The sequence below is a fragment of the Chionomys nivalis genome, chromosome 10, assembly GCF_950005125.1.
Source record: "Chionomys nivalis chromosome 10, mChiNiv1.1, whole genome shotgun sequence".
Taxonomy (NCBI): Eukaryota; Metazoa; Chordata; class Mammalia; order Rodentia; family Cricetidae; genus Chionomys; species Chionomys nivalis.
This window is the reverse complement of record NC_080095.1, coordinates 38,653,773-38,679,395: the sequence shown is the minus strand read 5'-3', so window position 1 is coordinate 38,679,395 and position 25,623 is coordinate 38,653,773. Positions and strand designations below refer to the sequence as shown.

The following is a 25,623-nucleotide window of genomic DNA, read 5'->3' as shown; positions in this document are numbered from 1 at the left end:
CCCCAACTCTTGGTGGGCAATCTGGTGTGTGTGTGTGTGTGTGTACGTGTGCACGCAGAAGCAAGCTCCGAGGTATTTGTGAGTTGCACTGAGAGTGCAGGAGCAGCCCACTACACTTGTTTTTGTTTTTTGTTTTTTTTTTATATGAAGATTGAGGATCTGAACACATATTGTGCAGCAAGCACTTCAACCACTCAGCCATTTCTCTAGCTCCCATTCTTCTAATTCTTTACACAAACAGTTTATCAACAGGCAATTCTGGAAATCCATAAAACAACAAAGTGGAGCTGGGCGGTGGTGGTGCATGCCTGTAATTCTAGCACTTAGGAGGCAGGAACAAGTGGATCTCAGTGAGTTCGAGGCCAGCCTGGTTTATAAAGCAAATTCCAGGACAGTAAGGACTTACACAGAGAAACCTTGTCTCGAAAAACTAACCAGCCAACCAACCAACCAAACAAACAAAGACAAAACAACCCCAACAGATCGGAGATACAGGTATTTATACAAAACTATTTTTATTTATTTATTTTTTGAGACAGGGTCTCACCATTTAGCCTTGGCTAACTCTGGCTAGTCTACATAGAAACTCTTTATGTAGACCAGACTTGCCTCAAACTTCCAGAGATCTGCCTGCCTCTGCCTATTGAATATTGAGATTAAAAGCATGTGCTATGATATCCAGCATTTGGAAAGTTACATAGTGTAACATTCTGGTCCTATTCCTATGTAAGCATAGTCCCAACTTCTTTCATGTATGAATAGTCAAATTCTACCCTTTAAAGGGTTATTTTTTATTGAAATGTAATATATAGAAATGTAGACAATTATAAATCAGTAACTTTTTTTTTTCTTGAGACTGGGTCTTTTTATGTAGTCCTGGCAATCCTGGAACTCTCTATGTAGATCATGCTGGCCTTGAACTCACAGAAATCTGCTTTCTCTGCTTTTTCAGTGCTGGAATTAAAGTCATGTGTCACCATGCCTGGCTTAAATCAGTAACTTTTCATGTCATCAAATAATCTCCTGCAACATCAATTTTTATCTATATTGCTGGGATGGAACTCAGGGCATTGTGCATGCTAAGCTCATGCTTTACCATTGAGGACAACGCAGTGCCATGACTTCAGTTCTGAGAGGCTGCAAGGAATTCTGTTTCATAGATGCTCCAGGATTCCATTAACTAACCCCTATAACATACTTCTTCTTCTTTTTTTTTTTTTTTTTTTTTTGGTTTTTCGAGACAAGGTTTCTCTGTGGTTTTGGAGCCTGTCCTGGAACTAGCTCTTGTAGACCAGGCTGGTCTCAAACTCACAGAGATCCGCCTGCCTCTGCCTCCCAAGTGCTGGGATTAAAGGCGTGCGCCACCACCGCCTGGCTTATAATATACTTCTATTTCTAGCCAGCAGCATTGTCCTTCTTATGCAGCAAATGCTACAGATATGAATAGACATATTTAGCATTTTTAAAAGTTCATTTTAATTTTTCCTTAGAATAATTTTGTAGCCAAAATTTATAAATATATTTTAAATACCTTTTAATTTCAGGATAATTTTAGGTTTGTGGAAAAATTATGGAGAGTCTACAATTTTTATATAAACCACACACACCCAGTTTTCCTTTGTTTATATCTTAGATAGTACATCTATCTATCTATCTATCTATCTATCTATCTATCTATCTATCTATCTATTTACACAGGTGTATTGCTCTGCTGGTTGGAACTTGCTATGTAGTTCAGATTAGCTCCAAACTGGCAATTCTTCCTTGACCTTCCAAATTCTGGGATCATAGGCATCTTCCACCATACCCACTGTTCTAGTTAGGGGTTCCATTGTTGTGATGGAACACCATGACCAAAAGCAGCGTGGGGAGGAAAGGATTTATTTGGCTTACTCTTTTACAGCACTGCAAACTACTGAAGGAAGTCAGGACAGGAACTCAACAGGAGTGGAGTTCAGGAATCAGGAGTTGATGCAGAGGCTGTGGAGGGTGCTACTTACTGGCCTGCTCCGAATGGCTCACTCAGACTGCTTTCTTTTAGAACCCAGGACCACCAGCCCAGGGATGACACCACCCACAATGGGCTGGGCCCTTCCCCATCAATCACTAGTTAAGAAAGTGCCCTACAGACCTGCCTACAGCCTGTTCTGACCGAGGCACTTTATCAGCTGAGGCTTTCCCCTCTCAGATGACTTTGTTAGGAGTGCAAACCTCCCAATCAAGCCAAATCACAAGAAGCCAAATTAAAGAACATCCAGGTTTAATGGGATTCCTGCACTCTTGGGTGGCCTCAAGGGGTACCGGGAAGCTGCAAATGCGACCACTGGGGGAGTGGTCAAGATTTTGGCAGCTGCTTTGACCCTACTCAGGGGAGGGGTCAAGTTTTTGGCAGGCTGCGTTGACCCTCCTCATAGGGGGTCAAGATTTGGTGGGTTCAGGGACCGGGCTTCCAAAGATGGAGTCCAGAGACCGCCACTTACAGACTTTGGCTGTGTCAAGTTGACATAAAACTATCCAGAAGACAGTATCTGCCCTCTTTCCCTTGTTCCCTTCCCCTTCTCCCCTGTTCTCTATCTCCTGTCTTTGTCTCTCTGTTTTTGTGTTTTCAAGACAGGGTTTCGCTGTAGCTTTGGAGTCTGTCCTGGAACTAGCTCTTGCAGACCAGGCTGGCCTACAACTCACAGAGATCCACCTGTCTCTGCCTCCCGAGTGCTGGGATTAAAGGTGTGCACCACCACCGCCAGGCGTCTTTGTCTCTTATTTTGTCTTTCTGGGACAAAAAAATCTCGTTGGTGCTGAGAACTTGGTCTTTGGGGTCCTGTGCTGATACTTTTTCTTTTACTGGTTTCCTCTCTCTCTCCCTCCCTCCCACCCCCCCCCCCCCCCTCTCCCCTCCTTTCTTTCTAGAGATTAGACTGGGGTTATGGGTTTTGGAAGGAAAGCACCATAACGTGTCATTCACATTAGACATCAAGCTCATGCGCTACCAACAGAACTGTTGATGTTAACTGTGATCCTAGCCAGGGTAATGCTTGCCAGGCTCCCCGCCATAAAGCTGCTTCCTTTTGGGCTCCTTTCAGTACTGCGTTATTTGGAAAGGAGCTGCTATGCACAGCTAGAGAGGAAACAGGGGTTCTGCGTCAAGAGAGCATATGTCTTCTACAGGAAATTTATCTTTCTTTACTTGCTAACTTTTTCGTTCACTTAGGATGAGAGTATTAGTATTTCTTTTATGCTTTGAGTGATAATGCAGTATGGCTTGTTTTTTGTTCAAGCCACGTACGCTTTTATACGTCTTGAGTAACAATGCGAAGGCAGGTGACCTACTTCGCCTTAATGTCAGCAGCAACCTAAGAGAGATGTGTGGTCTCTGTCCTCCTTTCCCTCCTACCCCAATTCCTAGTTTCCCGGTGGCCCGCCCACCGCAGAGCGGAAGTGGGCGCTCCGCGGGGCGGAAGTGCAGGGAGGGCGTGTGTCCTCTCTTAGAGCCCGCCCCTCCTTACCGTTGCAGCCCCACCTCACCGGCCCAGACCGGAAATGAGGTCAGAGAGGGAAACCCGGACTAGAAGCTTCAGCCCCGAAGGAGGCGCCGGGTGCGAGCGGCTGCGGCAGCCGGTGAGGGGAAGGATGTCCGTGAGGCTGGGCCGCGCCTGGCGGGCTCCGGGCTCCGGGTTGCAGCGGGGTGGCCCAGGGCACTGCGGGTTTGCGGCGAGTGACCGAGGGTGGCGGGGCCTTGCTGCCCTAGACGCGGCTTCTCAGCCTGGGCGCTGAGGGTCGGGCCGCCTCCGCGGCTACAGTCCCCTCCGCTCTCGCTGGGTCTTTGGTGGGCGACAGCGAAAGCTCAGGCTTGGTATCCCGAGCAGGGGTCTCCCTGGCTCTTGGGGACGTGCTGGGCATGGTGGAGAGTCCTCCGAAACACGGCTTTTCTCACCTCGGTGGCGGTACCGTGACACCCCCTCCCCTCCACCCCTTCGCTTGTGGGAACCCAGTCGCTAGGACCAGATTTGAGACAGTTTCTGCCCTAGACAGCTGACCCCCTGTCTTGGGTGAGTCCAAATGAGAAGTTGCCTCTTGCCTCCCCTCCTCCCGTCACTGATGGGAGACTAAGCTGGTCTTGGCTGCTTGTGGCCCACCAGCGTCCCGAGTGACTCAGACCAGGGTGTTTCAGGATAGGCTCCTGAAAGTAAGCCTGGAGGTGTGCCAGGGCTCGCTTTTCTCTGTCCCCCGTGAGACGCAAGACTTCTGCGCCAGCATCTGAGGACACTTCCTTTAGTACACTTGTCCCACGTTAAAGTTTGTGCAGTTCTGCCTGAGTTTCAAAGCCGTAGTTCTTTGTTAGAGACTTAGATTTGCTGCTGTTCCTCGTGTTTCTCTACTTTGGGTTTAGGGACACTTGTTTTCCAAATCCCATTCCTAGCGTTTTAAGCTACTACCGATTGCTGAACGGAAATGGTCTTCTTATGTGCAAGGCTTTTGACACTTGAGGAAGTGTGTTTGGGTGATAGTTTTTGGAGCTAGGTGGCCCCATTGCTCTTGCAGACGTGACCCATAAACCGGGAAACTTTCCCTGCCTCTGAATTTGTTGACATAGGGACCCCGTGGGAACCGTTTTTAGAAAGTCCTTTGCAAAATGTAAATCGCATGAAGGGATATTTGGTCTGAGCTCAGCTTTAAACTCTGATTATGGCCGAGATGTACTCTGGGCTTAACAAGAGCTGGGGAGAAAGAGCTGTTTTAGTATACAAAATTTAGGTGTTGTACAGATGGTATTAGACGTTCCTTTTGAAAATGAAAATTTGAAAATTGCCTCTACCACTCATGCCTTGAAAGTGTTGCTTCTGCTGGCCAGAAGTCTTAGAGACGTCACCCTGCATACCCGTTTTAGTTTCATTCCTGTCCTTCTTTAGTGTGATTGGCTCTAAGGCGCATAATTGGGGTGACCGGGATGAGTAGTCTTAAGTACTATGCTAAAATAATAATCATAATAAAAAATCAGTGCCATATTCTATGGTGTTCTGTATCTGGTAACTTCCAGGTGGCAGTTGGTACCATGGTAGTATCAGACGTAGGCTTTCTTTTTCCCGCCTCTTTCTGAGTACCTATGTGGGTAACCACAGATTCTTTATGAACCCTGCAAAGCCTTCCTGATAGCCGCCACTCAGGTCTTTGTCCCTTCCCTCCCGCAAGCATCTTTTGCGGGTATCCCAGACCACTGCCTGGCCTTCCATTGTGACTGATTCTGTCCAATGCTCCCTTAGCTCTCCCTACCATAGTGTTGAAGTTGTGTGATGAGCTGCCCCTCTCTGGTGAGACACTTTCTCGTGTTCAGGCAATCAAGGCACACATTTAATTGGAGGAAAGAAGCAGCTTTGTTTGTTTTTGTTAATGTCCCAGTTATCATCTGGTGAGCCATTGAATATGTCGATTTCAGGTATGTGACGAGGGCCAGACGCCTCATGTTTGTGGCTTTCTGGTGCATGGATGTTGGAAACAGTGGTGATTGCAGTGGATGAAAGAAGTCTATTTCCCATAGCCTGGCAGGGAGCCACAGTGCCATTATGTGCTTTATAAAATTACTGGAAAACACCAGGCTCTTCAAGCTTTTCTTCTTCTTTTTTCTGGCAGATGTGGCCTCATGGATGAGCTGGTACATGACTTAGCCTCAGCCTTGGAGCAGACATCTGAGCAAAGTAAGCTTGGTGAGCTGTGGGAGGAGATGGCCCTGAGCCCCAGGCAGCAGAGACGGCAGCTTCGGAAGCGCAGAGGCCGGAAGCGCAGGTCTGACTTTTCTCACCTGGCAGAGCATGCCTGCTGCTTCAGTGAAGCCTCGGAGTCAAGTCTGGATGAAGCCACCAAGGACTGCCGAGAAGTGGCTCCGCTCACCAATTTTAGTGACTCTGATGACACAGTGGTGAGCAAACGGCACCCAGCTCTCAGTGCCATCGTTAGGAGTAAGCCACATTCTTGGCATGAATCTGACTCCTTTACAGAAAATGCGCCTTGCCGGCCACTCAGGCGCCGGCGGAAGGTGAAGAGAGTGACGTCAGAGGTGGCCGCCAGCCTTCAGCAGAAGCTGAAAGTATCAGATTGGAGCTACGAGAGAGGCTGCAGGTTCAAGTCTGCCAAGAAGCAGCGTTTGTCCCGCTGGAAGGAGAACACTCCCTGGACCTCATCAGGGCATGGGCTGTGTGAGGCTGCAGAAAACAGGACTTTCCTAAGCAGAACAGGAAGGAAAGAAAGGATGGAGTGTGAAGCGGAGGAAGCGAAGCAGGGCTCTGACGAGAACATGTCAGAATGGTGAGATCGCCCCTCCTAAAGCAAAGGTCTCCCTGGTGAATTCTCCCTGGAGTGCAATCCCAGGCCTGCAATGAGTTCCACTCTCTTCTAAGCAGGCCATGCTAGTGTTGCCTTTGTAGGCTGGCTGCCTGGAGTCAGCTGGTTTGCAAAGTGCCATTCGCAAATCTGTTTCTCTATGTCAAGAAGGCTGTGTGTAACAAACAGTTTAAGCCTAAAAATAATTTCAAACATGTATTTTAAACTAGGAATTTGTCTTAAAAAATAATTTGCTGTTTTTTATACCATTCAGTTCATACAAAGCTGCTGCTATTTAGAATCAAAGTATCAGTGAGGGCTGGTGTTGACAGCTATGACAGAGAAAGCACGGGGTGCCAGGTCTAGGCAGTTTGTAAACAGATGCAAGCTAGGTTTGCTCTTTAAGAATCGGCCCACACCGTTAATCCCGGCACTCAGGAGGCAAAGGCAGATGGATCTCTGTGAATTCCAGGCCTACAAAGTAAGTTTCAGGACTGTTAAGAGAATCCCTATCTCAAAAGAGAGAGAGAGAGAATGAGAATCATGACTTTCTATACTTTGGGGCTGTAATTCTGTTTTCTGCTAGTTATAGTTTGACTGTATTGCATGCAATTCTTAGTTTGTGTGTCTGTTTGTGTACATGTGTTCTTGTGCCTGTGGAGGCCCAAAGTGAATGGTTATGTTTTCCTCTTACTTTTCACCTTATTTGTGGAAATTGTCACTAACCCAGAGCTCGCCAAGTGGCTTGACTGGGTGGTCAGCAAGCCCTGGGAATCCACCTGTCTCAGCTCTCACAGTAAGATTATAGACATGCTTACTCAGAGAGCACTTTACCCACTGAGCCATCTCATGAACTTCTTTAGTGCCTGTCTCTGAGTGGGTGGGTGAGTGACCGAGTGAGTTTGTGTATGTATCTGTCTAATCAAACTCAGGTCATCAGCCTTGCCAACAGGTGCATTAACCTACTCACTGAGCTATCTTGATCAGTCCTTGAGTGTTTCCCGATGGCAGACATTTAAGCTGTGTGCATATATAGTGTGTGTATAACACCGTGAGTCCTTTTAATCTTGTATCACATGATAAAGTACTCTGGTGGTTGCATGTTTAAAATGTCAGTGTAGTTTTGGTAACTCACTTCTCTCCATGTCAGATCACCCTGCAAACATGAATACTTGGCAGCCTGATACCTGAATATTATTACTAGAGTTAAAATGTGACCTCTCCGTGAGGATGCCTTTGGTGTCTGGGGCAGTTCTTTGTGACACACTGCAGGATGTTTAGCAGCTCTGCCGTGTTGCTACCCTTCTTCCTGTGTCCACTTGGATGCTGTCAGAGGTGGCCGTTAGGTGGGTGAGCACTGCGGGTTTGTTAAATACTCTGTATGGTAGGCACTGTACTGCGTGTCTGCTGAATAGTTTTATTTATTCCTTACAATTATGGTAGAACCTCAATTGTATTTTTAGAAGAGAAAACTAGGTTTAGAATTTGAGTAATTTGCCAGGGTCACCTAGTGCTCAGACAGAGTCAAACTGATTTCCAAGCTCATATTTCACCAGGTTTGGCTACCTGTTATGTTTTACAGTGTAGCACAAATAACCTTTTTTATGACCTTGTTCTTCTGAAGTTCCCACCCTCAAAGGCAGAAATAAAGCTTAGGTCCACCAACGCAAGGCTGTGTTGGTAACAATACAAGCCATGGAGGTCTGTGTGCTTCCTCCTTTTCTAAATGCCTTTTAATTTAACTTTGAAACTTTTTCTTACTAACTCTATTTTGCCAGTGTGTTCAGCTGTTTTGAGGTAGGTTTACAATTTGACTCTTGTAATTTTCTTCTAAGTTTGATTCTGAGTCCTGCTTATCTAATTTACATGTAGTTTTTGGATTATAAAGGTATTCTTCCCTCATACTCATACTATTTTTAATCAAACAAGAATTGCTTAGCCAACATGTAGCCTTTTATGATTCTGAAACCTGTTTCTGCATTCAAGGTACTGTAAGATCAGGCATTGACATCTTAGACTCTTAGAACTGAGAATGCAGACTTAAGATGGCCCTTTAGATTGTTGCTTGTGTCTTTTTCTTCCCCGGAATTTCTTGTTAAACTTGAAGATACTGTGTGTGCTAGAGACTGTCAACTGTCTTCTCTAAGCACAGCTCCCAGCACAGGGCCTGGGCCTGTGGTCCAGCAGTGATGCGTCTGTCTTCTGTCTCTTCCTATCCCAGGCTGTCAGGCTCTAGGTTCTAATCCGAGAACCAGGAGAAACTGAAGTCAACAGGGGTTCTCATGAAATTCTTCTTTTCACACTGGAGAGACCTGACTCTCCCCCTGGGCTTTCCCCCCGGCCAGGACTTCAGACCCTTGCAGAGATAGGGATGCCAAAGTTGTTATCACTGAAGAAATAGTGGGTGAAGTGGCAATGTGACATTGATCCTATGTGAACAGTGACTGGAGGGGGGCTTCTAAAAGGAGACCCTCTTGGAGGCTAGATAAAGGGCTCAGTAGTTAAGAGTACTTGTCAAAAAGCCTTGAGATCAGTTCTTAGCACCCACATTGGGTTACGTACCTGTAATTCCAGCTCTAAGGAGATCCAATACTCTTTTCTGGACACACACACTCACACACCTTAAAAGGCTCCCTTGTGCTCTCACTGCCCACTGTTAAGATTATTGAAACAATGGACCCAAAAGTTTAAACTTTTCCCAGGAATCCCATGCTGGAGCAGGGAGAGGCTGAAATCCTAGTAGTGACCAGAAGAGGTACTTGTCTTACAGGAAGGTATCTCACAGTCTGTGATACCTCAACTTACCTCACTGTTAAGTTAGCAAGGTGACGCTGTTACAGGAGGGTGTGGAAACCCTAGGAGATTTCTCTCCCTGATTCCAGCCAAACTAAATAATTCCACCTTCATTTATTCATTTATATTTCCAAATTTCTTTTAAAGTACAGGGAAACTAGGTGGTGGGTTTATGGTAATAGTAATGGACACACATAGAGAAAAAGTCTTTGAAATGTGTAATTGAATTATAAGGCATGGTTGCGCATTCTTTAGTCCCAGTATTTGGGAAGTAGAGACAGGAAGACCAGGAGTTCAAGACCAGTCTCAGCTACTTAATGAGTTCAAGACCAGCCTGGGCTATACGATACTCTGTTTTTAAAAATGAATAAAGAGAATCAAATTTTTAAAGGAATGTAAATCACTTCTTGACTTGTCTCCATTTATCTGTAGTTACAAATAGAAATGCCCTTGTATTTTTTCCCCTAAACACATTCTGTCGAGAGACAGGTGCTTCTTATTTTCTGGCATCAGAATATGTCCAAACTTTCCTCATCATTGAAGTAGAATAAAAGTTTTCAATTTTCAAGCTGCTCTTAATTATTACTTATTTTTACTCATTATTACTATATTATTTAAGATAGGGTCTTTACCTCAGGATGACTTGCATCTTGCAGTCTTCCTGCCTCAGCTTCCTAAATGTTAGAATTACAGGCTTGTGGCTTCTAATTTGTTTCACTTTAGTGTTGGGGGTTGAACTCAGAGCTTTGTACATGGTGGGCGGGTACTCTGAAACTGAGCCTCACCCAAGCCCCATTTTATAAGCAGGGCTAACATTAGACTGCAAATAGAAAATAGTTATGATTTGTGTATTACTCCTTGTTGGCAAGTTGATTATGTCAAAATTATTCTACCTTCTGCTTTAAAAGAAGTCCTTTCAAGAATCCCTGTGGCTGTTATTTAATGAAGCTGCCCGGCTGTGCCATTTTTCAGTCACATAGAGATCAAAGTGTTGAACTTTACTTCCTGTCAGTCATGTTGAGGGTTCTCACAATCAGCCCTGTAAACTTACTAACCTTGATCCACCTTGTAAAATTACTGAGATAAGAAGTTGATTATTAACCTTAGCCTAGTCTGTGGGTAGTGTTTTAAGAAACCATGTATTAAGTGCTTTGGATTTGGTAACGTGTATGTTAATTGGCTTTATTTCTAGTTTACTTAAAGTTGCTTATTGCTAGCAACTAAAAATTGCTAACACTTTAAAACCTTGCTGCTGTTTCTTTCTGTTTTTCTTTCTCGGTTCTGTTCTTCAGTTGTGTTCCAGCCAAGAATTGTGAGGGTTTAGAAATGGGTGTTACATAATAACTTTATTCATGCTTTGTAAAGATCAAGTTATTACTGTAATGTCTTCTGTGTATTTATGGGAGTAAATACTGTGAGATTTTACAAATCTTGTAAAATTAGTTCCTTCAAATATCATTACTTCGTTCAGATTTTCGAATATCACTTGTCCCTAAGTGATGAGCTTAGCTGGTGCTCTGTGCTCTCTGCTCTCGGGCAGTGCAGTGTATATGTAGCTCTTACATACAGTGTAGTTCTCTTATGAGCAGATCGGTCTCATCAAGAGCCTTCCTCAGGTGATGGATTAGAGGCCAGTCTCACAGAAAGAAAATAGTCCCTTTTCTTGGAAGGCAAGTGACAGATGGAGTGCTAGACCTGTCCCCTCCTTCCCCAGCCCAAGCTGACCTTCTGCAGCCCCTTGGTGCCTCTTGTTTTCTTATTTTTATAGAAAATCAATATCCTTTCTGACACAAACAATAGCTCAGAAGCGAGAATAAATGGGAGGAAGCTGAGATCTCTGTCCATCACCTCTCCCTTGAACTGCCCCAAACTCTTTAATTATGAGTGTGCTTTCCTCCAGGTGTTTGTGACAGTGAAATTGCTAAATGAGGATCATTTTAACCAAAGATTGGGTGATCAATAACATTCTATAGCAGTAGCTTGTTGGATCAATAGCATTCATTATTTCATGGTTAAGGTAAGTAGTCTCCTTTGCAAGTGGGGGTCATTAATCAGGGGTTACTGGGGCAGTGGAAAGAATATATGTAGTGTTGGAAGTTCTGTTTTTCTTTTCTGTAAACAGAGATGCCGACCAAGTAAATACTTACCTTTGCAGCTATTGACAGCGTTCACTGAAAGGACCTGGAGGACTAGCACAAACTGCTATATAGACTTAGTCTGTTCTGATATTGCGTCCTCAGAAACAGTCCCAAGACACTTAGGGAGGCACACGTGATATGACTGTATTTGAAGGTCTGTCTCTTAGAGCCTTCCAAAAAGAGCTTTGCTAGAAAATACAGATCTAAACAGTAAATATATAATATTAAAGAGCAGAAAATGAAAATGAAGTGGATCATTTCACTGAGTCCCGAGTTCTAGGTTTCTGCAACAATTAGGGCTTCCAGCATGGGCTTGATGTCCATTACCATTATCCCAAAGCTGAGAGAAATAAGCTGGAGCACTTCTTTAAGAGCCTGTGCTTCTTAGTCTGCCTGCTGTTTGGAATTCTGTGAATTTGTATTTTTTTTTTTTCTTTTTTTGGTTTTTCGAGACAGGGTTTCTCTGTAGCTTTAGAGCCTGTCCTGGAACTAGCTCTGTAGACCAGGCTGGTCTCGAACTCACAGAGATCCGCCTGCTTCTGCCTCCCAAGTGCTGGGATTAAAGGCGTGTGCCACCACCGCCCGGCAGTGAATTTGTATTTTAAAAGGCATCTAATAAACAACTTCAACTACCTACTGGAATACTTAGGAAAAATCAGACATTTGTACTAGTGAGAAGCCTCAGTGTGTGAAGCTGCTTGCCATCAAGCCTGAGAACGTGAGTTGGATCTCCAGGACTCATGTGGTGGAAGGAAAGAACCAGTTCCCCACAAGTTGTCCTCTGACATCCATACATGCACTGTGACACTCATACCCCACCATCAGTCATCAAGCAAATGTAATAGAAGCTGAAAATAACAAGAAAAAATGAAACATTTGCACACTCACATTACCTGAAACCAGGATTTGAGAGTTGACTTATCAGCCAGGTTTCCTCTGCTGCAGGCTGGTATATTGTGAAATGTAATCTCGTCTGCCCCCAAAATGCAAGACCTTGTGTGCATTCTCCCCAGGCAACCCTGGGTTCAGAAATGCAAATATGGCCAGAACATCTCAGGTGGTGTGTTAATAACTTCCTCCTTCACTTCCAACCTATATCTTTCAGTTTTCAGTCGATTGGGAAGTCTGGTTCTCTTAGTGGGTTTGGTGTTTGTGTGTAGGAGGCAGTCAGGGGAAGTTGAGCCTTCAAGCATACAGTTTAGTATTGCATGGCCAGAAAAGGAGAAAGTTCCTCTTTGTAATGCATTCTAGACTATCGTGTTTCATATGCCTCAGTTTGTTACAAATTGCTGGTGTGGGTTGGGGTAAGAGTCAGGTAGTGAGGGTAGGGAGGTGATCCAGTGTCAGTCTAGGAGACCTGTGTGAGTTGAAAACCCAGTAGCCCTGGGAATTATGTCAAGGCCTCCTTGTGCCTATTGGTGAGGGGTGGGTCTGGCAAAGGAGAATGGGCCTGAGGGCGTATATGTATATTTTCTTGGACAGATAGTAACCAGTGACCTTGGATAACTGGAAATAATCCCCAATTTGACAAATAAGATGACATGAAATTAAAAATCTGCACAGCAAAAGCAGTGATTATCAGAATAAAGAGAGCCTCCAGGATGGGGGAGATCTGCTAGCTGTTCTTCCCAGTAGTACCCAGAGTCTACAGAGAACTCAGAAAAGTAAACACCAAAACAAATAATCCCGGCAGTCAATGGGCATATTGTTTGAGCAGACAGTTCTCAAAAGAAGTACAAACTCTCAATAAATGAAAAAATGTTCATTATCCTTAGCCATCAGGCAAATGCAAATCAAAACTACATTGACATTCACTCAGTTTTTACCTCAGTCAGGGGTTGGGGGACACTTATACTGTCTTGGAATGTAAATTAATGCAGACACAATGGAAATCAGTATGGAGGCTTCTAAGAAAATTAATGAACAGCTATGCTATTCCTGCTTATCTACCTGAAGGAATTCATGCCAGCCCAGGACAGAGATACTTTATGCCCATGTTTGTTGTGACACTTTTCACAGTAGTCAAGTTGCAGACTCAGCCTAGCTGTAAAGAAAATACTGTTTGCAGACACAATGGAATATTATTTAGCTATTAAGAATAATGAAATCATATCATTGCAGGAAAATGACTGGTACCAGAGATCATGCTGAATGAAGTCAGCTAGGCTCAGAAAAACAAATATCATATGTATTCTCTCTTATATGTAATCTAGACATTTTAAAAAAGGACTTGAGCCAGGTGGCGGTGGTACACGCCTTTAATCCCAGCACTCGGGGAGGCAGGCGGATCTCTGTGAGTTCAAGACCAGCCTGGTCTACAGGAGCTAGTTTCAGGACAGGCTCCAAAGCTACAGAGAAACCCTGTCTCAACAAACAAACAAACCAAAACAAAACAAAGAAACAAACAAAAGGACTTGAAAGCTGTGGGGCAGCCATTTGGGAAGAGGAAAGGGCAGGGGCCCAGCATGGGAGGAAAAGCCTCTGGGAGGGATGATTAGGAGCTCGGTATGTGGTATACAATTATAAAGATATCATAATGAAATGTGGAATTTTATACAGTGATTTATGACTAAAAGCATGCTAAAACATGAAGTCAGAGGAATTGAATTAAATTCTGTCCAGTTTCATTTATTTAAAGGAGAAATATTACAAATAATTTGGGACATGTTCACTAAAAGAAAAAGAGGCTTTTGAACACATTCTGTAGAATGATAGAAAGGGGAACATTGGGCTGGAGAGATGGCTCAGAGGTTAAGAGCATTGCCTGCTCTTCCAAAGGTCCTGAGTTCAATTCCCAGCAACCACATGGTGGCTCATAACCATCTGTAATGAGGTCTGGTGCCCTCTTCTGGCCTGCAGGCATATACACAGACAGACTATTGTATACATAATAAATAAATAAATAAATATTTTAAAAAAAAAAGAAAGGGGAACATTGTTCTCAAAGTTCAGGGGAGGAACAAACCTTTGAAGACTGCAGTGACAATTAGAAGAATATTTTAGGAAGTATTCAGCAGGATACAAATAGAATCATTTTGAAGTAGGAAACAGAATTGGAAGGTGAGTATTCAGACAACCAGTATTTGGGAGAAAAACATACAAGGAAATTTAAGGTATAATTGTAATTACAAACTGAAGGACAGAATTGATGATATGGAAAACTTTGGAGTCTTCTCAGAATGCAGATGGAGGAGATAATGGTGAGAGAGAACATCAGGTCTGGAGGGTAAGAAATCAGCCCAGTCAGTGCATGTACTCTCCCAGTGAAGAACCAAGACATTGGCAAAGAAGGGCTTAAGAGATACAACTGATGGGGGAAAAAAATTACTGAATGGAAAAAAAAATTAAACCTGAGTTTAAAATTGATAACTAAAGAAAACAATTCTCTCCCCATACATGTCCTGGCAGTGCGTTTTAAGTTCTGCATTGGCAGTCTGGATGGGCCAGGTATGAAGACAGATCCTAAAAGGGATGAAAATACCATTGCATTCATCCCCAGTGATAAATGTGAGGGGCTGTTTTTGCTGGCAAAATTTAGAGGAGAAAAGCTTTATTTTCTTCTTACATATAGAAAAGATAAATTTTATGTGGAAAGGCAACAAAAGGCTTCAGAAATAGGGGCTGGAGAGAGGCTCATTGGTTAAAAACACTGCTGCTCTTTGAGAGGACCCAGGTTTGATTCCCAGCACCAACATGCTAGCTCACAACCACCTGTAACTCCAATACCAGGAACATCTGACACCCACTACTGGCCTCTACATACACCAGCATATGCATCATACACAGACATACATACAGGCAAAACACTCATACACATAAAAAGTAAGATTTGTTTAAAAAGGAAGTTTCAGAAATGTAGGTCCCTTAAAAATGAACCCTTACCCAACTAAAGGTGAATTGCTGTTAATGCTACAAATAGGTAGACAATGTTTTAAAAGGATGGGTGGGCTTCTCTGAGCTCAGCCACCAGCCTAGTGTACCCAGCAAACTACACAATTTCCTAGTCCCTTTCACGTGAACTGGCTAGGTTGCTGGCTGCATTTGTGATACCATCTAGATGGATTCAGGCTCATGATGACCTGTAGTTGCATAGTCTCCACCTCTACCCAGAAGCTTGGCAAGAAATAGAGGGGAAAAGTAGGGGTGTCTTGGGTCAGTGCATGTAGAAGTGACACTTTACTTTCTTCTCCTGGATTCTAAAATATTTTTAAAGTTTTTGTTAAATACATTATTGTGAAATTTGAAAAATTAACCTAAAAGCTTTTGTTATTGTAATACTCATAAGAGCCATAAATTTCTGTTTAGTTTTAAAATTATAAAAATTATATGTAAGAGATAATGTCTTAAGCTTCTTGCCTAATAAATGGGGACAACAAACCTGCATGATAACTTTATAGTTCAAGTGTGTGTGTGTGTGTGTGTGTGTGGTGTATTGTGTGAATGTGTGCACTCAGATGTGCACAGCTGGGTGTGGAGCCCAGAGGACGACATTGGTATCTTCCTTTATCGTTGCCCTCCTTAGCCTTTGGTCTGTCACTGACACTGGTGTTCAGTTAGGCTGTCTGGTCAGCAAGCACCAGTGTACTTCTCTCTCTCCACTCAGATGCCATTATTATGAAAAATGCTTCCAAGGACTGCAGTGGTGTATGTACATTTAGTGGTGAGGCCCAGGCTTCTGTCCCCGGTATAGGAGGGAGAAAATTGGAGGCGTTGCTAAATGACCCTGAGAGGGATGCTAAATTGTCTCTAGTTGAGAATGACTGCTGAAGATGTTTCTCTACTGAAATTGGGTTTTCACTTCATTGGCTCAGCTTTCTCTAATAAGCATGGATTTCAAATTGAGAAAATAAAAAAAACAAACAATTGATTTTTCCTATAAAATAAAGATACCATAGTTTTAAAACTGAGACTTTAGACTCACTTATAATTATAACCTTTAGTCTTGTAAAAGTACATACAATTCATTTTTGGAATTTGGAGAGAACACTTTAGAGACAGAAGCCATTGAGTCACTTCTGAGGATATAATGCTGGACTGTTAAGTGATGACCTGAGATGGTTATAGTAGACGAAGTGTGGGGGCAGTTTATGGGGCTCATTCCTGTGATCCATGCTTATGTGGATGTGAATATGTGCCTAATCATCTGCTCCACTGAGAGAGCCTCTAATTACAAAGAAGTTCCGGTGGGAAGCTTGGGTGTGTGTGTTGGATGATGTGTGATAAAGCAAAGTGCTACTTGTAAGTGATGTGTGTGCACCAACCACCTTCCTTTCATTCTAATAGGTGGGAGGCGCTGGCTCCGCTGGCTTTCTCTACACTTGTGTTATTTCGTTTGGTTGTGCTTCAGTTGCTTTTCCAATAATGCTGTAGTAATTAGATAATACAGCTGGTGGTCCAAACGCCAGGCTCTAATTTTGTGTCTCATTTAAAATGGTGATCATGCTGCTCAGTGAAATATGGAAATGTTTTTTAAGTGGAAAGCATTGTAGAGAAGTATGGGGTCAGTTAGACCGTTCAGTGGGTGAAAGTGCTTGTTGCTAAGCCTATGATCTGAGTTCTATCCCTGGATCACACAGAGTGAAAGGAGACAACCCATACGGCCAGCTAGATGGTTCAGTGGGGAGGGGTGCTTGCTACCAAGGTTGACAACCTGAATTCAATCTCTGGGTCCCACATGGTGGAAGACAAGAAGCAACTCCCAGAAGTTGTCCTCCTGACCACCATATAAGTGTATGCACACACATACGCAAATAAGTGAACCAGAGAACTCACCTTCTCCAAGTTGTTCTTAGATTCCACCAATTTCTTTTTACCCCCACCCCCACCCCCGCGACTCTTTTTTGACATTTTCCCGCTGTTAAAAGGGGATGCTTTTCCTAGTGTTGTAAGGCTAAACTCTAGACGTAGACTGTCCCTTATTAAATGAAACATATTTGTCTTTTGGAAAGCGCTCTCCTAATTCTTTATATTCCTCTCCTATTATTTTGACCCTGAGGATTTATCAAGTACATCATTTAAATTGCCATTGAGATGATTCTTGCTAGGCTTGGTGCAGGTACCAGCAGGGTCTGGTAAACATACAACTGGGCTAATGGGGGGAGAGTCTTTTACTTTCCTGTTAGAAACTTTTTTGTTTTCCTACTTTAGGATTGGATTGAGGGATTTTTGTGCAAAGTAATGTAGTTCTCTCCATTATTTTAGAGCGAGTCTAGGAAGAGTTTGTGTGTACATTGGTAGGTTTGGATCTCATAAGCCCATGAGAGAGGGGAGGACAGCAAAAACCAGGAGGCACAGAGGCTGCTCGAGCTGCTGTCTCTTTAATCGGTTGGCATTGCATTATCTGCTCTTTGTAGGCTAATTTTCCTTTTTATCTGAAGATTCAGAGACTAGATTCTGTCTTCCTATTGAGCTTCAGAGGACCACACATGAGATGGATGCTACAGAGGTGTGATCAGTTTCTCTGAGCAGGAAAGAGAAACAGCTTTTTTTTCCTTGTCCAGTCAGAAGGCTCCTGACAAAGTTAGAAAAACATTTGAGGGCTTGGCAGTGGGAAAGAATATGCAGGAGCCTAACATCTTGCATTCTTGAGCTTGTCTACAAAGGTGCTAAAAGAAAATTGTTTTTACTGAAAGGTATCAGCCATAGTCAGGCGTGGTGGTGAACGTCTTTAACCCAGCACTAGGGAGGCAGAGGCAGGAGGATCTCTTTGAGTTCCATGACAGCCTGGTCTATAGAGCGAGTTCAGGACAGGGCTGTGTAGAGAGACCCTGTCTCAAAAACAAAACAAAACAAAAGCTATCAGCTGGGCAGCCTGCCTACCTGTTGGTCTGTCTGCCTACCAGTGCCTTCCCTCCCTCACCCCTTGTTTCTTACTGTTTTTTTGTTTGTTTCAGATAGGGTGTTTTGAACTCAGCTATCTAAGAGGATGACTTTGAATTTCTGGTCCTCCTCCCTGCACTTCCAAGTGCTGAGATTGTGCATGTACATTCCTTCACCTGGTCTGTGCAGGGCTGGGGATTGAACCCAGGGTTTTATGTATGCTAGACAAGCTTTCTCCCTATTCAGCTACATCTCTAGCCTCTTATGAGTTAGTTTCCAATGAGTGTTAATTTAACATTTTATAGTTGATTAAATTATTCAGAAATCTTACAGTCTTGATTTGTTAGGAGTCATAATCTCAGAGATGGAGAGATGGCTCAACAGTTAAGAACACTTTGTCTTGCAAGAGGACCAGAGTTTGGTTCCCAACGCCCACAGGGTGACTTAACAACCATCTGTAACTGCGGTTCCAGAGAATCTGACACACTCTGCTAATCTCTGAGGGTTTCAGGCACATACATGCAGGCACAACATTCATATACATAAGATAAAATAAATCTTAATTTTTAAAAAAACAATCTCTGATCAAGAAATGAGTGAGAAGAGCTGCAGGACTGGACACCTTTGGCCCTCGTTCAGAAGGGACATAGCTGCCTCTCTAGCAAAGACTTCATTCTTGTTCTTGTGTGCAAGCATGCTTTGCAGCTCCCACTTTTTTTTCCTTCTTAGCAAATTGTACTAGCAGTTTTCTTTTTGAGTCCTGGAGAGATAGCTGAGTAGTTAAGAACACTGTCTTCTTCTTCTAAAGGACCCAAGTTCATTTCCCAGCAACCATACGGTTGCTCACAACCATCTGTAATAAGATCTGGTGCCCTCTTCTGGTTTGCAGTCATATATGCAGGCAAGCAGAACATTGTACACATGATAAATAAAATAAATCTTTAGGAAATAATTTCTTTCTTTTCTATTTGGTTTTTCAAGACAGGGTTTCTCTGTGTAGCCCGGCTGGCCTCAAACTCACTGAAATCTGCCTGCCTCTGCTCCCCGAGTGCTGGGATTAAAGAGACATGCTGCTGCCACCACCCAGCTAACAACGTTTTGTTTTCTTTTTTAACATGTACTTACTGTTTCATAACGCAAATTACTCTTGAGAGAATACACAGAATTAGAAAATGCTGTCATAATATACTGGTTTCCACATTGGTAGAATAATGATAGTTTCATGGAATAACTGTTCTATAGACAAAATGTTTTAAATCAAGAATATACATACCTCCCTTGGTCATAGTTTTAGAGTCCTGATGATGTTTTTATGACATCATTGTCATTACAAACTGCATATGGGAAACTCTTAGATAAGTTCAGTCCAAGTTTTTTCAAGAATATTCTCTTAAAATGCTGTTGACACAGTAGGAGAAAATGTTTATCATATTTTTTGATCAACAGATATTTTTAGAGCCTGCCCTTTTAATTTAGAATATAAGGATAAAATAGATTCCATGTAAAAATAATCATAGAAGCATTGTATGTTGTAGTGTTGCTGGTGACTTGAATTAATAGAATCTTGATAGACCTTATGATAAAACACCTCTTAATTTTTTTTGACATTAAAACAATGGGAACATACTTACCTTAGGGTAGAACTCATAGTACAGGGATCCACATGCTTTTTCTTTAATGAGCCACACAGGCAGTATCTGAGGACTTTGTAGGCTCTCCATTCTCTGGTGCAACTGCTTACGTTTGCAGACAGTAAGCCCCAGGTGATACATAAATGAATGAGCATGGCTGCATTCCAGTAAAACTTTATTTATATACATTGAAATTTGAATTTTGTATAATTTCTAAATGTCAGAATATACTCATTTTTGGAGTTTTTTTTTTTTTTCCCCAGCCACTTTAAACTGTAGAAACCATTTGAGGGCTTCTGCACTCATCTACATACCTCATAGGTCATACCAGAAGAAGAAAGAAAAGGAGAATAAGCTATTGATGCTGCTTCCTATGACCTTTTATAACAGTAACTCTAAGTGTATTGAAACTAGTTTAATATGCGAGAGTTTTAGCATTCTTCTCTTACCTTTGGAGGGGAAATGAGTAAACTTTACCTGTGTCTTCTATGTGAAATTTACATACCAGATTGACGAATGGGCTGAAGTGAAGTTAGAGAGACGATTGGGATGTTTCCATTTGAAAATGGTTTTTGACTGGAATAGCTGAGTTCTCTTGTGTTTTTTTTCCTAGTGAAACTAGCAGTGTATGCAGCAGCAGCGACACAGGGCTCTTCACCAATGATGAAGGACAGCAAGGTAATCTTGGTAAAACTTTAGAAGTGTTTTTAAAGACTTAGTGTTTTTTAATTTAAATTATGTGTATACATGTGTGTCTGAATGTGGGTATGTGCAAGTAAGCGCAGTCACCCATGGAGCCCAGAAGAGGGTGCCAGATCCCCTTAGAGCTGGAGTTACAGGTTGTGAGCTGTCTGATATGGGTATTGGAAACCAAACTCTGGTCCTTCGGAAGAGCAGTACACATTCTTAACTCTGAGCTTTTTCCCCAGTTCTGGCACAGTAATCTTGGTTCCAGCTTTGGGACTTTGTCTCAGTGATTGATTCACTGAGTGACTGTGAGTGACTGTTCAGTAACTGTGGAGTGACTTATTGATGGTGTGTGAGACCGGGAACTGTGGACAGTTCAGATTTCCTGAGCTGCTCGAAGTCAGATGGGTTTGGAGTTGGTCCCTGGAGTCTGTAGTTTTTACAGGCCCTGAAGTGATTCTTAAGGCTGGAACTTGTGAAAGTTTCTCTTACTTTTAACCAGTACTATTCTCATACATAATTCTTATGGGAAGGGTTGGTATGTTCTTTTTACTGAGGAATAACTTTTGCCTTATTTAAGTTTGAATGCCTGAAGACTATGATAGAGTCATATGGATAACCCTGTAGTGTCCTGGAAGAATATTTAATAAGTGTCTTAAAAAGTCACCAAGTATCCCACTTAAATGTGCATATTTTTTTTCCTGAAGGTACCCTGACTGATAGCCTTTACCTGTGTGTGTGTGTGTTGCCTTTTGATTTTGTTTGTTTTAGATGTTTTTAAATTTTAGTAAATGAGTGTTTTTGCCTGCATGTATGTAATGTGTACCACATGTATGCCTGGTAATCTCTTAGGTCAGAAGAAAGGCATTGAATCCTGGAAACTGGTGTTATGGATGGTCATGTGTCCCCATGTGGGTATTGGCAACTGACCCCAGGTCCTCTGCAAGAGCATCAAGTGCTCCAAACTAATAAGCATCTCTCCAGCCTCTTTTTTTTAAAATCACCTATTGTGTTATGTGCTTTCCATTGAAGCATTCCACAGCTGGGGATTAATATTCTTAAATATTTTTTATGTTTTGCGTATGTGTGTGTCTGAGCGTATGTATGTGCACCATGAGGGCTCGTGATCCTGAATGCGTCAGAAAACTCTTAAGATCCCCTGGAACTAGAATAGTGGATGGTTGTGAGCTGCCATGTAGGTGCTTGGAACCGAACCTAGGTACTGATCACAGTAAGTCATCCTAAAACTGAGCCATATTCTTAGCCCCAGGAATTATTTCTAACCATGGCCCCTTATACATTGCCTGGAATACAAGAGCCCCAATTAAGTTGATAAACCTAGGTAAGTGTAAGAGAGGGTGCAGTGAAGCCCCCAAACTAGACTACTCTGCGTAGACAAAAAGGTTTATCCGGGGATCAACAGCCAAGGCTGCCTCTAGGAGAGGGTGGCAGAGAGAAGCAAGATGGCAGGATTTTATCTGACAGTCTCACAAAACCTCTTCTACCTCAGCCAGTCCCCCCTCCCTCCCTTCCTCCCTCCCTCCCTCTCTCCTTCCTCTCTCTCCCATCCATCCATCCATCCATCCATCCATCCATCCATCCATCCATCCATCCATCCATCCATTTACTCATTCCATCCATCCATCCATCCATCCATCCATCCATCCACCCACCCACCCACCCACCCACCCACCCACCCACCCACCCACCCATCCATCCATCCATCCATCCATCCATCCATCCATCCATCCATCCATCCATCCATATTTCTATCTATCTATTTGGTTTTTAGGCTTGATCTCTCTGTATAGTCCTGGCTGTCTTGGAACTAACTATGTAAACCAGGCTGTCCTCAAACTCGCAAAAGATATTCCTGCTTCTGCCTTATGAGTGCTGGGATTAAAGGAGTGTGGCACCATGCCCAGCTACAAGTCCTTTTTTTAAAAATTTACTATTGGAACATGAGTGAATTCCCATACTGCATTAATTCATTGTCGGAAAACATAATCTAATGAGTTTATCTGTTGCAGTCATGTCCTGCGGAATGCTTCTTGATGGGAATGGAACGAGCATGTCATAGTGCGTAGAAACTGGCCATGTTTACCAGTGCCTGTCCTGAGTCCACCTGTGTCTCTGCCTGGTGAGGCACATTGTTCTCAGATTGTGCTCCCCAGACCTGCTCAGCTTCACGAGGGAACTTACTAGTATTTGGTTCAGATCAGAAACTTTGGTAGATAGGGCCCAGCAGTCTGGATGTCACCTGATGTGTATCTTCCTTCCCATCTTTTGTCATCTCCTCACTTCCCCAACATCCTGGTTTTCACAAGCCCCTCTGGTACTTCTGATGCTTGCTGGAGTTTGAGAACCCCTGTTTCCAAGTCAACTGTTTGCAGAGAGACACCAGTATATAACAAAGAGCATCTCCTTTGGTACTTGGTGGTAATAGCTATTATTTGCAGAATGTAGGGTCCATTGACCACCTTGGGATTTCCACATTAATTTTAATTAATTTTTTAATTAATTGATTAATTTTAAGAGTCGTTATTATTCTCTGTGTTAGTGGCTTCATGTGTTTGGCATGTGGAACCTGGTGTGTGTGTGTGTGTGTTTGTGTGTATACATATACATATGTTGGAGGTTGAAGGCCTCATGAACCTTAGATGCTGTTGTAATCGTTTACTTTATTCTTGTGGTTTGGAAAGGGGATGAGGTAGCAGACATGAAGATGCCTCTTTATTCCTGTCTTGTTGGCAGGAGTACACTCTAGTAGAAACTGAGCTGTTGTTATGGTAGGTAATTGGAAGTTCAAACCAAGAGGTTTGATATATGGGTTAGTTGGGACCTTACCATTAATGAGCAATGTGGCCTTTTTGAAAAGTCTTAGAGAGCTTTATTGTTTGTTTCTCTGGTTAGTTTTTTCCTGGTAGCTTGGATTTCTAGTTCAAAATGATTTTCTGTCCTATCAAAGAGATAGCAACCAAAACAAAGTGTGGGCATAATTTTTTAAAATTGAGCTATACATTTTTCCCCCTCTCCCCTTCCTTCAGGCATAAATTCTTTACTGATCTATTATGATAAAATATAAATATATAAAAATTCCCCAGCAATTTTTTAATTGAGAAACATTGCTTTGAACTCTTTTTATCTAAATGGTGGATAATGGTAAGGAAGGCAATTTGTTTTTTATGGAAAACACTTGGCCTTTGTCAGGTTCTGAGTTCACATTCTGTTCATTTGCTAGCTTCACCCTGACTTTTGGGTGTGAGTTGCCTTGCTGTAAGTTAGAGCTTGGGGTTTTCTGGAGAGAAAATATACTTTTGAGTTTTCCACATGGATTCTGAAGGGCTGGAAGGCTAGATCTTAGATTTTACTATTTAAGTGGTGAAAAACAGTCCAGCATTCATGTGGAAGTAGGTTGATGCCTTAGTTTTTATCTTAATGTGTGTCAAGAGGGACTGGACAGGTTCTTTTGTGGTTTGGTTTATTTGACACTATCATAACTATAGCATTAAGAAACCCTCCTGCTGTTTGGATTTTAACATGACAGCTCAGGACATGATCTGTTTCCTTTAGGGGATGATGAGCAAAGTGATTGGTTTTATGAAGGAGAATGTGTCCCTGGATTCACTGTCCATAACCTTCTGCCCAAGTGGGCTTCTGATCACTGCACTGAAGTAGAAAGAATGGACTCTGGACTGGATAAATTCTCAGATCCCACATTCCTTTTACCTTCCCGGCCAGCTCAAAGAGGTGAGTTTGGAGAGATGAAAGTCAAGGTCATGACTTTATGGTTCTCTTTGTGAAGACTCAACATGCCCTGCTCAATCACTTGCATACCTCTGACAGTGCATTGCTCTCTGAATTGAAGAGTTGGCTCAGGATTCTAGAGGATTCAAGGGTGAGTCTCAAAGCTCAGGGTTCTCCCACCAAGTCAAACCATGTAGACTCTGGGGACACATTTAGGATGCCTGGCATCAGTCACGTCACACAGCATATCCTGCTCTAAAGCTGACACAATACTTCCTGAATGCTCGTTGGAAGTTTGAAAGATCAGTTCTTATAAGGAGCATTCACATGCAAGAAATTATGGCATTTTTAAGTGGATGGCTTTAAAATACTTCTTTAAATGTATTTGTTTTAATGATCCTATTATTGTGTACTTTGACACAAATGCGTGTCTATTCCTTTGCTTCATTTAAGTTCTAAAGGAGCAGAACAGGGTGGAAAGGGCCCATAACAGGAGACAGAAGTGTGGTGATGGTGACACTTCTCTCTACTTAGCTCCATATGGTGACCAAGTCATTTCACTTTTTGGAATGTCTGGGCCATTGCCTAAGATGTGTGACAATGAACAAGACTGTTTTGTAATTTATTTAGCTCTGTAAATGTAGGACTCTCAGGAAGTAGCACTCAATCATTTATCCAGTTATCTGGTATTTGTTGATGTTTGTTGCTCTCAGTGGTACATCTGTGATCATACTGCTCAGGACAAAGATATGGGCACAGTAAGCCTTGTGAAGATGCTGGGGTAAGGGCTCCAGTGTGTTAGAATATCGTGCTTATGGATCTTGTACGTTCAACAACTGAGGCCCTTTTCTTTCCACAGGATACCATGCTCGTCTGAATCGGTTGCCAGGAGCTGCAGCTCGGTGCCTCAGGAAGGGGCGGAGAAGGCTGGCAGGGAAGGTGACAGATCTCATGGTTTCTCCAGTGCTGTGGGAAGGTGGTAGTCCCCATGGGATTTGCGTGCCCTACTGACATTGAAGGCATCACAGGACTCTCTGGAGTTAATGAAACCAACTGAAATGTTCTGGGAGTTAAGAAGGGTGAATGAACGTTATGTGGGATTTGAATGGATACAAACATGAAAGATAAACACTTTATCCTCATAAAAGTTCTGACCAAGCACTTGCTGCTGCCTCTATTGCGTATAGACCGCTGATTTGATCTCTCTCTTCTGCACTTGTGATTAACCCTATATTATTGTATAAGTTTTGAAAATCTCTTTTGGCTTTTTTATAACTCCTGAATTCAGGAATGTATTTTTCCTCCTAATTTGACTTTTTATTCTAGAATTGATTTAAAAGGAGAAAGCTAAACAATAACAAACAGAACCAAATGAGTACATCTACTCCCTTACACATCAAATAGCACTAAGCCTGCTTCACAGTAGTCTAAGAGCTCTTCCCTGGCCCCCAGGGACATCTACTTTTCTTCATTTCTGTCTTTTCCAGGGCCATTGA

At 42.7% G+C, this 25,623-nt stretch overlaps 1 protein-coding gene across 7 annotated transcripts in view; it reads left to right on the top strand.

Annotated features, from left to right (window-relative positions):
* Positions 1-3,550: 3,550 nt before the first annotated feature.
* Gpatch2l (G-patch domain containing 2 like) overlaps positions 3,551-25,623 on the top strand; it is a 57,606-nt gene continuing 35,533 nt past the window's right edge. For 6 of the 7 annotated variants that reach the window (XM_057782579.1, XM_057782576.1, XM_057782577.1 and 3 more), the window contains exons 1-5: positions 3,551-3,615; positions 5,626-6,297; positions 20,307-20,371; positions 23,954-24,130; positions 24,987-25,066. In XM_057782579.1, the coding sequence (XP_057638562.1) occupies positions 5,636-6,297; positions 20,307-20,371; positions 23,954-24,130; positions 24,987-25,066 (984 nt within the window). In that variant the 5' untranslated portion in view covers positions 3,551-3,615; positions 5,626-5,635. Of the gene's footprint in view, positions 3,616-5,625; positions 6,298-20,306; positions 20,372-23,953; positions 24,131-24,986; positions 25,104-25,623 lie in introns of all 7 variants that reach the window. The other variant, XM_057782581.1, reaches the window with a different exon arrangement.